Below are 15,191 nucleotides of genomic sequence, written 5' to 3'. Positions count from 1 at the left end.
CCCTGGTGGCCTAGACAAGCGGACTGAATCACAGACGGAATTCAGCCACCCTGGGCGCAGGCACGTGGCCGGCTGTTACCCCCAGGACACCCCCGCGTGGCCGTCTGGCTGCGGGGGCTCGCGGCCGCAGGAGGGTCAGTGAGGGGGCATGGGGCCTGAGTCAGGGACAGGGTGGCTCAAGCCAGAGACCACCCAGCCGCAGGCATCCCCATGGAGCAGGAAGAGAAAGTTAAGGGAGGAAGGAGGTGGGGAGGCCCCGGCCAGTGAGGAGGAAGCACGGGCAGGCCTGACAGAGAGACTGTGGCTTGTGGGCAGGGGCTGGGTGACCTGCGGAGGGGCTGTGGGATGGGGTCTGGGTGTTTGTGCAGAGAATGGAAAACTTATAAGAGAGCAATGGAATCGGCAGAGGACGCAGCACCGCGCACGTAGGTGACCCAGTGTAGGGAGGCCCGGCCTCCACCCACCCAGGCTCTGGAGCGCCAGACACACAGTCTATAGGTCGGGCAAGTCCCAAGCCCCCAGTTTCCTCATCAGTTAGTAGCACTAAAAATAATCACTGTTATGCTTCCTAATCATAATATCTGATTATATCATTATGAGTATTAATAACTATGTGGATCATACTCTCTGCAAGGCACTGTTTTAGGCACTTGACATGTCACTGGCGATATCCTTTAGTGGTAGAGCACTTGCTTAGCACACTTACTTAGGCACCGGGTTCCATCCCCTGCAACACCAAAAAAAAAAAAAAAAAAAAAAAATTGCTGGGAGCTAGGTGCTATTTTCCTCACTGTAGAGATGGGTGAACTGTGGCTCAGAGAAGTTGAATCACTTGTCCAGTGTCACACAGCTTGTGCCCTCCTTCTGCTATTATTGGGAGGTTAAACAAGAATACAGCGGACCTGTAGTGTAGTGTACCTGATGTAGTGCCTGGTACAAGGTTAGTTTTCTTGATTGACTCTGTTCTCATTATTAATTGTCATATAATTTTCATTAAGTCCAGATGGAAAGAATTCCAAAACACCTTCACCACTGTGCTCTGGTCCTACTTTTTAGCTCCCAAAGTCCTTCCGCTGTTTTTTTTTTTTTAAAGAGAGAGTGAGAGAGGAGAGAGAGAGAGAGAGAGAGAGAGAGAGAGAGAGAGAGAGAGGGAGAATTTTTAATATTTATTTTTTAGTTCTCTGCGGACACAACATCTTTGTTGGTATGTGGTGCTGAGGATCGAACCCGGGCCGCACGCATGCCAGGCGAGCGCGCTACCGCTGAGCCACATCCCCAGCCTTGTTGTTTTTTAAACCAAGATTGAACCTGGGGTGCTTAACCACTGAGTCACATCCACAGCACTTTTTTTTTTTTTTTTTTTTTTTGAGACAGGGTCTTGCTAAGTTGCTTAGAAACTCCCTAAATTGCTGAGGCTGGCTTTGAACTTGTGATCTTTCTGCCTCAGCCTCCTGAGCCACTGAGGTTTCAGACATGTGCCACCACACTGGTTGCTACTTCTTTGGACTCACATGTTCATAGTTGGGAGAAAGTGCTTCCGGGGGATGACCTCCTCACCCAGAGATCAGAACTAGGCAATGGTTGTCTAGCCTCACTCCACCAGGAAGTCCTCCAGGCTTGCTCTAGCCTCACCTAGCACTCCCACCAGCCAATGCCGGAAGTGGCTGCAGCCACACCATCTGCGTCTGGGTTGGTGCAGCTCTCTGGGCATGTCTGCCCTGCCCTGCCTGTGTATCCACGTGTGGAACTGTGTGCGTGGTTGTGTGTGGAAGAGAGGCTGAGCCATGGTGGAAGCCAGGTGTGTCATTCAGAGTATCCCAGGGCCTGGGAGTGCCTACCTCTGCAGGGTTTGTGGCACAGAGCAAGTCAGAGGGCGTTTAGGGGCTCTCAGTACTCCTGTGACTGGATCTCTGCACAAGTGTCTTGTGTGAAGCCTGCAGAAACTCTGTGTGTCTGCAGCTCTGAGGTGTCACTCGGTGTGTGTGGACAGGTAGAGGTATGTGGATTGGGGTTTGAACACCTCTGAGTGCATGCACAGTGTGTGTTTAATGTGTGTGTGTGTGTGATAGGTGTGTGCACAACCATTTAGGTGTCTACACTCTTCTTACATCTCAAAATGTCCTGTGCCTGGGCACAGTCCATATCTGTAAGTTGGTACCCGTGGGCCCCTTCCATTTCCATGGTTTGGACTCTGTAAACCAAACCCCCTTCCTCCCACCCAGCCAGGAAGACCCTGGACTCCAGCTCAGCTCCTTGTGGGGCGCAGCGGATGGTTCCACCTGGACTCAGCCCCCTGCTGGCACCTGCTCAGGGACATCTTCCCCTGTCAATCAGAGCAACTGCAAAGCAAGAGAGGCCTGTCAGGGCGTATGAGTAGGTACATGAAGGGTCAGGGTTCACTGACTCCACAAATACTTCTTCAGCACCCACAGCATTCCCTGCACTGGGCTGGGAGCAGGCAGGGACCAGGTAGGTGTCACTCCAGCCCGTACAGGGCTCGCGGTCCAGGTCTGTCTCTGGTTATGACCCCCAAGGAGCTGTGAGCGGGTGTCTGGGAAGAGGGGTCCTGAGCCAGCAGGATCAGGAGGGCTTCCTGGAGGGTGGGCTGGAGGAGCAGAGAGCCAGAGGAGGCAGAGGACGGACGGGCGCCCTGGGAAGAGGCCAAAGACCAGGGCGACTGGCAGACTGGCACCGGAAGTGGAGCAGGAGATGTGAATTGGGCGGCTCTTGCCAGGCTTCCTGGGCCGCCGTGAGGAGTCCAAATGCAGAATGATGGGCTACTGGAGGGTCCACCTAGGAGTCCCCAATCAGGGCCTGAAGCTCCACCAACACCATCTCCGGGAGGCTTCCAGGCCCAGGGGAGCTGTCCAGCCAGCACCATCCACTATTGGACCCTGGGCCCTGAGGAGGCCGTAGGTAGGAAATCGGCCCAGGGGCCCTCAGAGGGGGCAGGCAGGGCATAGAAGACAGGCCACACATGCATGCCTGGGCACATGGCTCTTCTCACGCCCCAGAAAGGTCCACAGTCTTGCTCCCCACAAGAGGGGCCCTGTCACAAAGCTTGGGCACCGCAGGGACTTGGGGAAGATGGCCGCTCCAGATCTCCAGGTGATTCATGATGGCATGAGGAGTCGTGAAGTGCTGTCCCCAGGCTTGATGTCCCTGTGCCTCTGTACAAAGGGGATGACAATAAGCGACTCATGGGGCCGGCGTGGGGTCAAGCCCCACAGGGATCCTGCCTCTGCGCTCACTCAAGTCTTCCTTCTCCTGGAAACTTCCTAGGACTGAGCCCGTGGAGTTGAACTTGACTTTTCTGCTTCTCACTCTGGAGGGCAGGTGTGTATGCTGTGGTGTGTGCACACACGTGCGCTTCTGCGTGATGCGGTTTGTTAAGTCTTCAGAGCCGCCTTTTCCCTTGGATATGGCACAGTGCCTAGAGCCCAGACCCACATAAGTGGCCCATAAAAATGGACAAAGTTCACGTGTGTAAAAATCAGAACGAGCTGGGTGCACTGGCAACTTAGGAGGCTGAGACAGGAGGATTGCAAGTTCAAGGCCAACCTCAGCAACTTAGTGAGACCCTAGGCAACTTAGTGAGATCCTGTCTCAGAATAAAAAATTAAAAGGGACGGGGATGTGGCTCAGTGGTAAAGCATTCCTGGTTAAATCCCCAGTATCTACCACCTCCCAATTTTTTTAAAGTCAGGATGACTTTTTTTTTTTTTTTTTTAAGCTCTGAACTAGTGTCTCACTAAATTGCTGAGGCTGGCCTCAAGCTTCTGATCCTCCTGCCTCAGCCTCCTGAGTCACTGGGATTATAGGCCACTATGCTGGCCAGGATGACTTCATCTTAATAACAAAATAAGCACACGCACTATGCCAGAAACCTCACAGAATCCCCCACCAGCCCCATAAACTGGGGACTATTTCTGTCTTCCTTTCCCAGACAGGAAAACAGGCTCCAGATGTCACAAGCTCAAGTTCACCCAGCTGTGAAGTGGTAAAGCCAAAATGTGAGCTGAGGCCACCTGGCTTCCAGGTTTTTGAGGGGCAGAAGTAAATGCTCAGTGTCTGTGTGGGTGTGTGAGTGTGAGGCATGCAAACCCCTCTGTTTCCACATCTTAGTGTGAACAATAGTGCAAAGAACAGACTCTGGAGCCCCATACCCTGCATGCTTAGCCCAGCTCTGTCAGGCACTTGCTTTGTGACTGCAGGTCAGTGACCTCACCTCTCTGGGCTTCTGTTTCCTTGCTTCCCTCCCCTCCGATCAGTGTTATGAGAATTCAAGGGGTGAATAAAAGCACTTGGGAAGAATTGGCTCTTGTTATTGTTGAACCATATGTGTGGGTGCTTCTGCTGGATGTATATTTTTTTTTGGAAGGGGGGACTAAGGATTGACCTGGGGCCATTTAACCACTGAGCCCCATCCCCAGCCCTTTTTATTTTTCATTTTGACCTTGAACTTGAGATCCTTCTGCCTCAGCCTCCCAAGTCTGGGATTACAGGTGTGAGCCATTGCACCCTGCTCAGGATGCATAGCACTTGGCCTGAATGTTTGTGTGTCGCCATGATCTCGGCTCTTGCAGGTGGTGCTTGTGGTGTGTGTGAACATATGTATCCCTGTGTATCTATAGTAAGGTTTAGCAGTCCCCGGTTGTTTTGGGGTCCATCCCTGTCCCTGTCATCTGTACATCTGAATTTGTCTCCTGTGTGTTTGGACACCTGTCGTGTATTCATCGCTACGTGACAGTGTGTTCTACATGCGGGTGTGCCTGTGAAGCAGTGTCTGTGATCCTGTGTGTGGCTGCTTGTGGGCAGATGTCCGAGTGCCCTTGTGGCCCTGTGGACTGTGAGTACACACAGCAATGGCTTTGTGGAAGTTACACGCTGCCTGTGCCGAGTGTGAAGGTCTTGGGCAGCTATAGTAAGGATTTGCGTCTCCTTTATTCCATGGAAGAGAAGATGAGGGGCTTGGGACAGGAGCCTAAGGGGTCACTCCCTGTCTGATGCCAGTGCCGAGTCATTGCCTGTTGGTGGCTGCTGTGTCATCTCCTAGTCCCAGTCTCCCCTTCCAGACTGGCAGCAGACAGAGGGGGCGTGGGGGAACCAGGTGAGACTAGGCTTTAGTCTGGAAATCCCAACCACCCTTATCACCACCCCATGTCCTTCTAGCCTTCTATAGTCTGGGTCTCCTCTCCCAGGAATTAAGACTCTCCAGGGAATTAGGAACCACTCCTTCCTCCTATTTGGCATCAGAACTGTTGTGTGGCCAGGCACAGTGGTGCATGCCTGTAATCCTAGCAGCTGGGGAGGCTGAGGCAGGAGGATTGCATGTTCAAACCCCAGCCTCAGCAACAGCGAAGCACTAAGCAACTCAGTGAGACCCTGTCTCTAAATAAAATATAAAATGGGGCTGGGGATGTGGCTTAGTGGTTGAGTGCCCCTGAGTTCAATCCCAGGTACAAAAAAAAAAAAAAATGCTGTTGTGTGGCCTTGAGCCAGGCATTTCTCCTCTCTGAGACTTGAGAGTCAACATATTTCAGGTGCTTCTCCATCGGTGCCCAGGATCGGGCCAGGCAGTGCACTGGGAGTGCCAGGGTCTGGGGCAGCAGCTGGTGGTACCCTTCTTAATGGTGCCTCAGAGTTGGGGACTCTGGCATCGGAAATACTTTAGTTAGACTCTTGAACCCTATTTGTTAACCAAGTTGCCTCAGGTGAGTTACCTCTGAGCCCAAGTTATGCGCTGTGAGTGGTTCTGGCTGATTGCAAAGTTTATAAATGCCCCATAGATGGAAGCTACAATGACACCAGTATCATTTACACCACCCCAGAGAGAGGGTTTTCAGGGTATTTCACCCAGCCAGGCAGGTGACAAAAATCCTCTCAGGCAGGGAGGAAACAGAGTTGGAGCGCTCAGCCTGTCCTCTGAGCTAGGTTTACACGTATAATTCCACTACTGAGGAGAGTATGGCAGGAAGATCTCTTGAGCACAGGAGTTCAAGGCCAGCCTGGGCAACAGAGCAGAGACCCGGTCTCAAAAACAAGAGTAGGTGGTTCAGAATTTGATAATTCTAGGGTTAAATTTCTTGTAATGGAGCCAGGTGCGGTGGCATAGGCCTGTAATCTTAGTGACTAGGTAGGCTGAGGCAGGAAGATGGCAAGATCAAAGACAGCCTCAGCAACTTAACCAGGCCTTAAGCAATTTAGCCAGACCCCGTCTGGAAATAAAAAATAAAAAGGTAGGAGCATGTGGCTCGGTGATTAAGCACCCCTGGGTTCAATCCCTGGTACCTAAATAAATAAATTCTTGCAATGAGATCTTAATCTAAGTATCATTTTCCTGTCTTATAAAATGAAGATTTTTTTCTCCCTTAACTTCCAAAGTTGTTTTAAGGATTATACGTCTAGTATTGGAAGACTTAGTTGAGGATCTGGTTCTTGCTAAGCGCTAAATATATTATTATTATTATTATCATCATTATCTTCACACCCACTCATTTTGGCTGTCTCCCGATAAGTCTATAAAGCAGGAAGGAGAAGCCACCAACACCATCGGCCAGAGGCTTCACCCGGTTTCGTCCTTATTTACTCCAAACCTGCATGCCTTCCAAAAGCGGGACCCCGAGGAGGCCAGCCAGGTCCCAAACACACACCCTTGGCTCAGCAGGGAAAAGCGCAGCTGAAGGTCAAGCTCAGCGAGTCAGGGCAGAAGCTGAGACTAGACCCGGGACTTGAACCCCACCTCCACTTTCACCTGGAGCATCACAGCGCTTCCAATCCCGCTTGGGTCTCAGTTTCCCCGCCTACGTGGCTACACCACACTAATTAGGGTCTCCTTTTGGAGATCGACTCTTCCTATCGAGTGGGGGCGCTGCATCAGCGGCAGACGGGCGGGGGGGGGCGCCAGAAGTAAAGAAGACCCTTAAGTCGGGGGCCTCCCACACCAGGGTCAGCACCGGCCTTCCCGGGACAATTTAAGCGCCTATTAATACCAGCCCTCGGGGCGGCTTAGCACTGCGCAGGCGCGGGCGGGTTCCGCAGGCACACGGGGTGCGCGCCGAGAACGAGCGAGGGATTCCCTCTGACGTCATTGCTAGGATACCAAACAAACACTCCGCCGCGCCGGCCGAGCTCCTTATATGGCTAATTGCGTCACAGGAACTCCGGGGAGGCGGGGCCGGGATCCCCTCCCGCCGAGGGGTCCGGAACGCAGCCCCCGAGACCCCAGAGGTTCCAAAGGTCATACAGGTGAGCAGGTCGAAGCTAAGAAAGACCCCTTGATGGTCAGCGCGAGGCTCTGTTTAACCCGGACTGAAATTTTGGGAAGTTTGCGAAGCGCGGAGCTAGTGACGTAAGCAAGGGGGCGGGTCTCGGGCATATAAATACAGGCTGGCGGCTCTGGGCTTCATTCATAAGACTGAGAGCTACCGCCACGGCAGGGACACGCGGAGCCTGGACTTGGGGAGTTGATTATTGTGATTCTTCTTCTTGAGGATCGTGAAATTAATTTTTTTCCGGAAAGAAAGTTTTTGGAAGAATTCTTCTAGATATTTCTTCGTTTATTTTGGAGGAGCGACTTTTTTCGTCTTCTTTATTTCTCCCCTCCCCCGTGAGACTCTCCGGACGCGTGGAAGAGACCGCACCAGAAGCGAGTTCTGTACAGCGGGCAGCGCTTTCGGCCTCTGGGGGAGCGATCCCCGCTTGCTCCTGGGTCCTACGGAACCTGGACTTTCAGGAGGTGCAGCGGCATCCTGTAGGGGTCTGTACACTTAAGAAGGACTGCATAGAAACTTTGCCACTGTTGGAGCAGGACGAAGGCCCTCCCGAGCTTCACCGAACAGCGTACTTTGGGGACGGCCTCGGCTCACCCCGGAATCGCACCTTACTTACCCACCCGGCCATAGCCTTGGCTTCCCGGCGACCTCAGCGTGGTCACAGGGCCCCCCCTGTGCCCAGGGAAATGTTTCAGGCTTTTCCCGGAGACTACGACTCCGGCTCCCGGTGCAGCTCTTCACCCTCCGCCGAATCTCAGTATCTGTCTTCAGTGGACTCCTTCGGCAGTCCACCCACCGCCGCCGCCTCCCAGGTAAGTCCTAGACGATAGAGGTACTGCTTTGTAGGTCTTATACTTTAAGTCTAGGGTGCCGCGAACACCCGCCACCCATCAAAGCCGCGCCAAAACCCAGGATCTGAATTGGCTTACGGTGCACTTTGCAAACTGCAAAGAATCGGGAGATGTTTGCAACTGGTCCTGTGCGCGGAGGGCGGGGAGGGAATGCAGCTGGGCAAGCTTTGAGGCGTGTGTTGGCGGGGGGAGGGTGTACTCCAGTCAGTGCAACGTGTATGCCGCAGCAGAGCTCAGAACTTTTAGCCGGCTCCGGACAGTCCCCGGCTTAGATCCCCAACCTGAAGCTAGCGTAGTTACGCTAGAGGAGAAAACCCGGGGAAGCTACCAGTAGCTTCCTCTTCTTTTCGCCTCCTTCGGAGCGCTGATTCTAACACCCGATCGCCCTCCATCTAGTCGGGAAAGCGGGTCTCGAACCCTCAGCTACGCTGCCTCCGCCTCCTGCGCGGATACGTAACGGGGGACCCGTGCGTAACGGCTGACGCGCTGGAATCCTCCGTCTGACGCGGGGCACGCACGGCGCGCAGCGCCCCCTTCGTCCGCCCCGCCCCTGACGTCCCGGGAGCGTTCTATTTTGGAACGCCGAGGCCACGTTGCTAAGGGAGGGGGCAGCCTGGCGTCCCGATTGGTCGCCGCAGCGCAAGCTTTGGCCAATCAACTTTCCCTTCCTATTTGTAGGGCTCAGTTCCCTTCCCCCTCTGTGTCCCCGGAACCCGTGGTTCCTCGGCGCTAGGGTCTCTTACAGAACTCTAGGGAGGGAGCGAGGGGACTCATGTCGCGACTAGAGCGACTTCTCTGCGATCCAATGGGTCTGAGAGGACCTTGCGGGGATCTGGCCCCTCGGCTGTCAGAAGCAGGAGGTGTCTGTTTGTGTGCCGGCGTTTTTTCGGGAGATATGGTGCTTGTCACCTTCGTCTCCAGGCACACAGAGAAACTCTTTTATTCCTTCTGCTCTGGACACCCGGCTCATCTAGTGTGTCTGAAGACAAAACTAGGACCGCTAGCGGGAGGGGAACCAGGCAGGTGGTCTCCAGGAGCTCCGCCCCCCTGAGTTCCCAGGGCGCTGATTGGCTGGCGAGCCAGCCCGTCCCTCACCACGCCCCCCGGGAGAGTAGTTCAGCCTAAAGAGCAATTCTAGGATTCCACTTGCGGGTGGGTGGGCGATGAGCGCTGCTAGGGCTTGGGGGCTCGGGTCCTACACCCTTCCCTCTCCGCGAAAGTCTGAGGGAACCCGATTGTCACTTTTCTGTACCTGTCCGTCTACCTTAACCTGTCTATCACGGTCTCACTAGGGAGAGGCAGTTACTTGAAACGATGCTCTCAACTCCTAGGCCTGTCCCCCACCACCGTTTTAACTGGGATCCCCGCCCCTCCCTGAGACCTCTCACAGAGGGGTGTGTGTATGTGTGTGTGTGTAGAGGAAGGCTTGGTCTAAGGCCTCTCCCTCTCCCTCCCCTTGCCTCTGGGGTGGGGGTGGGGTGTTGTGGCTGTGTGTGTGGCTGTGGCTCCGTCCCGGGGTTCTGTCACCCGGCTGTGTCCAGCCTCCTCCCCACCCCCCACACCTAAGAGTCACCAACCCGGGGTGTGATTCACCACCCGCTGGAACCGTGCAACCTTTCCCCGAGGAAGAAGGAGGAGGTAGAAGCCAGTTGAGCAGAAATCCTCTCATTAACCACTGCGTCACGGTGTAGTGGAAGGGTGGGTGTTGTGGCTTTTTGCCTGTGACACACACATCCACACCCGCTCACCCTGTGCTCACTCACGGGGTCGGTGTGTGTTATGTGTGTTGGGTGTGTGTGTGTCGGTGTCTTTGTTTGTGTGTCTACGCCTGTGTGTGTATGTGTCACCCCGTAGGAGTGCGCCGGTCTGGGGGAAATGCCCGGTTCCTTCGTGCCCACGGTCACCGCGATCACAACCAGCCAGGACCTCCAGTGGCTCGTGCAACCCACCCTCATCTCTTCCATGGCCCAGTCCCAGGGACAGCCACTGGCTTCCCAGCCCCCGGCAGTAGACCCCTACGACATGCCAGGAACCAGCTACTCCACACCAGGCATAAGTGGCTACAGCAGTGGCGGAGCTAGTGGCAGTGGCGGGCCTTCAACCAGCGGAACTACAAGCGGACCTGGGCCTGTCCGTCCAGCCCGAGCCCGGCCTAGGAGACCCCGAGAGGAAACGGTGAGCATGGGGCATCAGGAGTTGGCCTGATGGGGGAGAAAGCAAGAGATGCAGGAACTTTGTCACTGTTGGGGTGGTGGTCTGCTAAGGCCTCAAGGCTGCAGCAACCCTGTCATTCTTGCTTTAGTAGAGGGTCCTGTTTGGGTTCTTGGGGGTTCTGGAAGAAGAGGAGGTTTGGCATGGATTTAGAACATGTGCTGGGTCCCCAAACCTCATGGCCTGTATTTCCCCTACTCAGCTTACCCCAGAGGAAGAGGAGAAGCGAAGGGTTCGCCGGGAACGGAACAAGTTGGCAGCAGCTAAATGTAGGAACCGGAGGAGGGAACTGACTGACCGGCTGCAGGCGGTAAGGATGGTACCTGGGTGCAGTGAGGGTGTGCTGAGGGCTCTCTCCCCATTCTATGTCCCCTGCCTCCAGCTGTGTCTCATCCTGGCATGAAAACACATGGGTCTAGGGACAGTGAGGCCAGATGGGGTGGCCCTGGCCACAGAGTTCCCTACCTATTTGTGTCCACTCTTGGCCACTCCCTCTTCTCTGATTTATGACCCCATGCACCTCTCTCCTGGCCTCCTTCCCACCTGGAGGGGAGCTCCAGTCATTTCTGCATTTGGTCGTGGGCATGCAAAACATTTTTGCCTCAGTTTCTCCCTCTCTTCAACCCCTCAACAAATGTTCCAGGCCCCTTTTACTTTGAACATTATGGAGAATCTGTGAAATTAATTATTTGACTGAATGTCAAATGCCCATCTCTTGCTCCAGCTACCCACAGTTCTCCAGAACTTGGGCTGGTGGCATTCACCCAAACCCACTCCTTTCTATGCCCAATCTCAGCCTGAGAATTCCCTACTTTATGCTTACAGAGTGCTCTGCTACCCCTTGAGAAATCCAGGGAATTTTTCTACTTTCCTACTGGATCTCTTCCCTGGGAGTTGGGGAGGAAGGGGTAACAGCAGGGATGACATTAAAAACCCCATAACAATTGTTTATTCACTCAACAAACCTCTGAGTGCTTCCTGCACATCAGAGACTTCCCTGTGCACCTGGCCTCTTTCCCAGCCATCCATTGGGCACATGGGGAAACTGAGACTTGCAAGAGGAAACGGAGACTATGCTGAAGGTCACTAGGACTCCAGTCTCAGGGGGTTTCCTTTCTGTCGGGAGCTGCAGCTTCAGGCTCAGCAGCAAGTCTAGGGGGAGCCTGGAGCCACCTTCTCTAGTCACTGACATACCTTTGCTCTTTCCTCCCTCTCTCCTCTGACCTGGCCTCGGGGCCTCAGGAGACAGATCAGCTGGAGGAAGAAAAGGCAGAACTGGAGTCGGAGATCGCTGAGCTCCAAAAGGAGAAGGAACGTCTGGAGTTTGTGCTGGTGGCCCACAAACCGGGCTGCAAGATCCCCTACGAAGAGGGGCCCGGGCCCGGCCCGCTGGCGGAGGTGAGAGATTTGCCGGGGTCAGCATCCGCTAAGGAAGATGGTTACAGCTGGCTGCTGCCGCCCCCGCCACCACCGCCCCTGCCCTTCCAGACCAGCCAAGACGCACCCCCCAACCTGACGGCTTCTCTCTTTACACACAGTGAAGTTCAAGTCCTCGGCGACCCTTTCCCCGTTGTTAACCCTTCGTACACTTCCTCGTTTGTCCTCACCTGCCCGGAGGTCTCCGCGTTCGCCAGCGCCCAACGCACCAGCGGCAGTGACCAGCCTTCCGACCCCCTGAACTCGCCCTCCCTTCTTGCTCTGTGAACTCTTTAGACAAAACAAACAGTCCCACAAGGGAGAGAGATTTGGACGAGGAGGAGAGAGGGGAAGAGACAAAGAGGGCGTGTGGCCTCCCTGACTCTTCTGTCTGACCCTCTGCCGCCACTGCCGTCGGACAGGAGGACCTCCTTGGGTTTTGTGCAGGCCTCTTGTTTCTGTGCCCCGGCGAGGCCGGCGGGAGAGCTGGTGACTTTGGGGACAGGGGATGGGGAGGGAATGGATACCCCCGGATACCTGTTGGTCTTGTCACTTCAATCCAACCTCTGGGGATGGGTGGCGTGGGACAAGAGAAGGGCGCTGCGGGAGGGCGGAGGGCTGCGGGGCGGGGCTGGAGCGCGCAGGGAGGCCCAACAAGGCATCGCCACACTCCCCCGGGCCCTTCCACGCCCACCCTTGAGGGGGCTGGCCAGTCTGCTCCCCCAGCACCCCGGCCTTGGCTTAACCACCCCACGATTCCACGAGGTTAGAGCCTCCTCTGGGCAGATTTGAGTCCCCCTAGGGGGAAGCCGATGGCCCCTCTGAAAACCTGCTTCCCCCCAGACCTAATCTGAAATGTGAACTTCTTCCTTGACCGTCCGGCCGCTCCCTCCCGGTAAAACTGGCCAGGATGGAACTTTCCGGCCTCCTGGGACCCGGCCCCGGCCCCGGCCCCGCCGGTGGCCAGCCCCCTTTGCCTTGCAGTGTCCTGCCCAGCCCCTCCTCCAGCCGCCCGGCCGTCCTTGTTGGGCCTTTCTGGTTTCCGGCAGCAGGGGGCGCTGCGCCGCCGTCCTGCTGGACTGCTGTATACTGTGAATGAGCCGGCCATGGGGGGCAGGCCGGGCGGGCAGAAGCCCGGCCCCCCAAAGCCTTCCTTGGGTCTCCCCTGCCCCACCGCCTCCTTCTCCCCGGGACAATGAGTTAGATCCAAAGGGGTGACAGATTCGAGGGGGGCTGACAGTGATCCGTGCCCTTGGCCTCTCTCCTCAGGACCCTGGGCCGAGCCCTGGCCTTCTTGAAGGCCCTGCCTCCTTCCCCAGCCTAGGACGCCAACTTCTCCCTGCCCTGGGCGCCCCACGTCCTCCCTCTCCAGAAGGGGAGCGAGGGGCTCGGCATTCTCGGGAGAAGTTTTAAGGGCTGAGGCTTTGGCCCCCGACCCCCAATGTTTTGGGACTGGCCAACTTGGAGGGGCCGGGCTGCCACCCTCCCTTCCCCCGGCCCCTGCAGCCCATCTGGGTCCGGCTCTCCCTCCCTCCCGCCCGTCCTTGTGCTTCACCTCATGGGAATTTCATCGTGAGGCAAATTTCTATTTTTTAATATGGGGGTGGCCCCGCCCCCTCCGTGCTGCATGGACCACACATTCCATGGCCGACCCGTGTCCGGCCCTGGCCCAGACCCTCCCGAGCTATTTATCCCTTTCCTGGTTTCCGAAAGGCACTTATATCTATTATGTATAAATAAATATATTATATATGGGTGTGTGTGTGTGCGCGTGCGAGTGTGTGAGCGCTTCTGCATTTACCAGCGTGCCGTGGAGTTGGACTGCTTCTGGAAACTGAACCCGTCTGTCTGTCTGGCTGTCAGACATCTCCCTTCTTGTCCAGGCCCCTCTGGCTGTGCTGACAGTCCCTGACGGCCTTCCACAGTGTCTTCTCTCTCTGGCCGTGTCCACCTGTCTTCTTCCTGACTGTCCCTGATCCTCCAGCTGTCTGCTGACTCTGGGTTTGTTGGGGACATGAGATTTCATTTTTGTGAGTAAGCTGAGGGATGGTAGATTTGTACGATCTGTATCACTGAGAATTCTGGGTGCGAGTGTGAGACTTTGTGCGGGGCCTGCCCCTGCCAATCACAATTTATTGACTCCCCAACCCCCACTCCATGCTGTATTTGTGGATCTTTTGTATTTTGCACCTGACCCAGGGGGCTGGGGCAGGCTGGCACTGGACTGCTCCCCTCCCCCTTTGGTTCTGCACTGTCGCCAATAAAAATCTCTTAAAAATGCATGCACCAGGCCTCTGTGTCTATTTTCTCTTGGCATCCATTACCTGGCTTCCTTTCAGCAGGAGAAAGTAAGGTTAGATTGCTAGGAAGACCACACACACACACACACACACACAGGAGCTCCTACAGCAGGATGGAAGGAGGCTGGACAGTGAGGAAGACTTCCCAGGCACACAGACTGTGCCTCCTATTAGGAAAAGTAAGGAGGCAGAATATTAGCTGTGAGGAACTGATGTGCTGATGGGTTTCAGAGGTGTCCTGGTGGGGGAGGAATTTACAGGAAACTGGAAACTTGGGTGCCTGATGGCTTAAGCAAAAGTTGAGCAGGTAAAACCTTCCATAGGAGAGGTTTTAGAAATCCCAACCTCCCATAAACGAAGACCATTCAGGCTGGGAACAGAGATCCCAGGATTATATGAACTACAAAATCTTGGATCTCTTGCATTCGAGATGAGTTTCCTTTGTTTCTGTGTGACCATTGCTTTTGGGTTAGAGCTGGATCCAGAGCTAAATAAAAATAAATAAATAAAAATAAAAAATTGCCATTTTCTCTTTTCAAAGATACAGTGGTGATTCCCCACTGCAAAATCCTAGCCCTCTTTTACTGCATGGCAACAAGCCATCTGGGAATGGAGAGGCTGGCAGGTCACTTGAATTTTTTGTTGCTGTTTCTTTTGAACCCAGGGGTGCTTAACTACCCAGCCACATCCCCAGCCCTTTTTAGTTTTTATTTTGAGACACTAAGTTGTGGAAATTCTCCCTAAGTTACTGGGGCTAGCTTTGAACTTGCAATCCTCTTGTGCCCCTGCATCAGGCTTAAATTTCTTAGTAAATGAATTAACAAGAGAATATTTATTTATTTTTAATTACTGAGGCTTGAACCCAGGGGTGCTATATCCCTGAGCTATACCCCTACATCCCAGTCCTTTTTATTTTTTGAGATACAGTTTTGCTAAATTGCCCAGGTTAACCTGGAACTTGCAATCCTCCTGCCTCAGCCTGCTGTGTAGCTGGGATTACAGGTGTGCACCCCTGCACCAGACTGGAATTAATTTTAATTAATCTAAAAAATGTAAAAAAAAATGTGATAAGAACCTTCACTAGGGATACTGCAAAGACCAAGCCCCAGGCCCTACCCGCCTAAGACTCACGGTCCAGT

The 15,191-nt window shown here is 54.5% G+C and overlaps 1 protein-coding gene across 2 annotated transcripts; it reads left to right on the top strand.

Annotated features, from left to right (window-relative positions):
* The first annotated feature begins 7,792 nt into the window (after window positions 1-7,792).
* Fosb (FosB proto-oncogene, AP-1 transcription factor subunit) lies at window positions 7,793-12,164 on the top strand. Of its 2 annotated transcripts, XM_026403828.2 has the most exons (4): window positions 7,793-8,086; window positions 9,980-10,300; window positions 10,539-10,646; window positions 11,579-12,164. In XM_026403828.2, exons 1-4 carry the CDS (start codon window positions 7,961-7,963, stop codon window positions 12,038-12,040), a joined length of 1,017 nt encoding a protein of 338 aa, XP_026259613.1. In that variant the 5' UTR covers window positions 7,793-7,960; the 3' UTR covers window positions 12,041-12,164. The 2 variants fall into 2 exon arrangements, with proteins under 2 accessions (XP_026259613.1, XP_026259614.1); XM_026403829.2 differs by lacking the exon at window positions 10,539-10,646.
* Window positions 12,165-15,191: the final 3,027 nt, after the last annotated feature.

This window comes from Urocitellus parryii, chromosome 15 (assembly GCF_045843805.1).
Source record: "Urocitellus parryii isolate mUroPar1 chromosome 15, mUroPar1.hap1, whole genome shotgun sequence".
NCBI lineage: Eukaryota > Metazoa > Chordata > Mammalia > Rodentia > Sciuridae > Urocitellus > Urocitellus parryii.
Note: the sequence above shows the minus strand (reverse complement) of the source record. Positions and strands in the feature narration are given on the sequence as shown.

Excerpts from the sequence above, each read along its gene's own strand:
- Fosb (XM_026403828.2), top strand. The coding sequence starts at position 7,961 with ATGTTTCAGGCTTTTCCCGGAGACTACGACTCCGGCTCCCGGTGCAGC. Across the intron at positions 10,301-10,538 it reads GGAGACCCCGAGAGGAAACG|CTTACCCCAGAGGAAGAGGA; the intron begins GTGAGCATGGGG and ends TCCCCTACTCAG. Across the intron at positions 10,647-11,578 it reads TGACTGACCGGCTGCAGGCG|GAGACAGATCAGCTGGAGGA; the intron begins GTAAGGATGGTA and ends TCGGGGCCTCAG.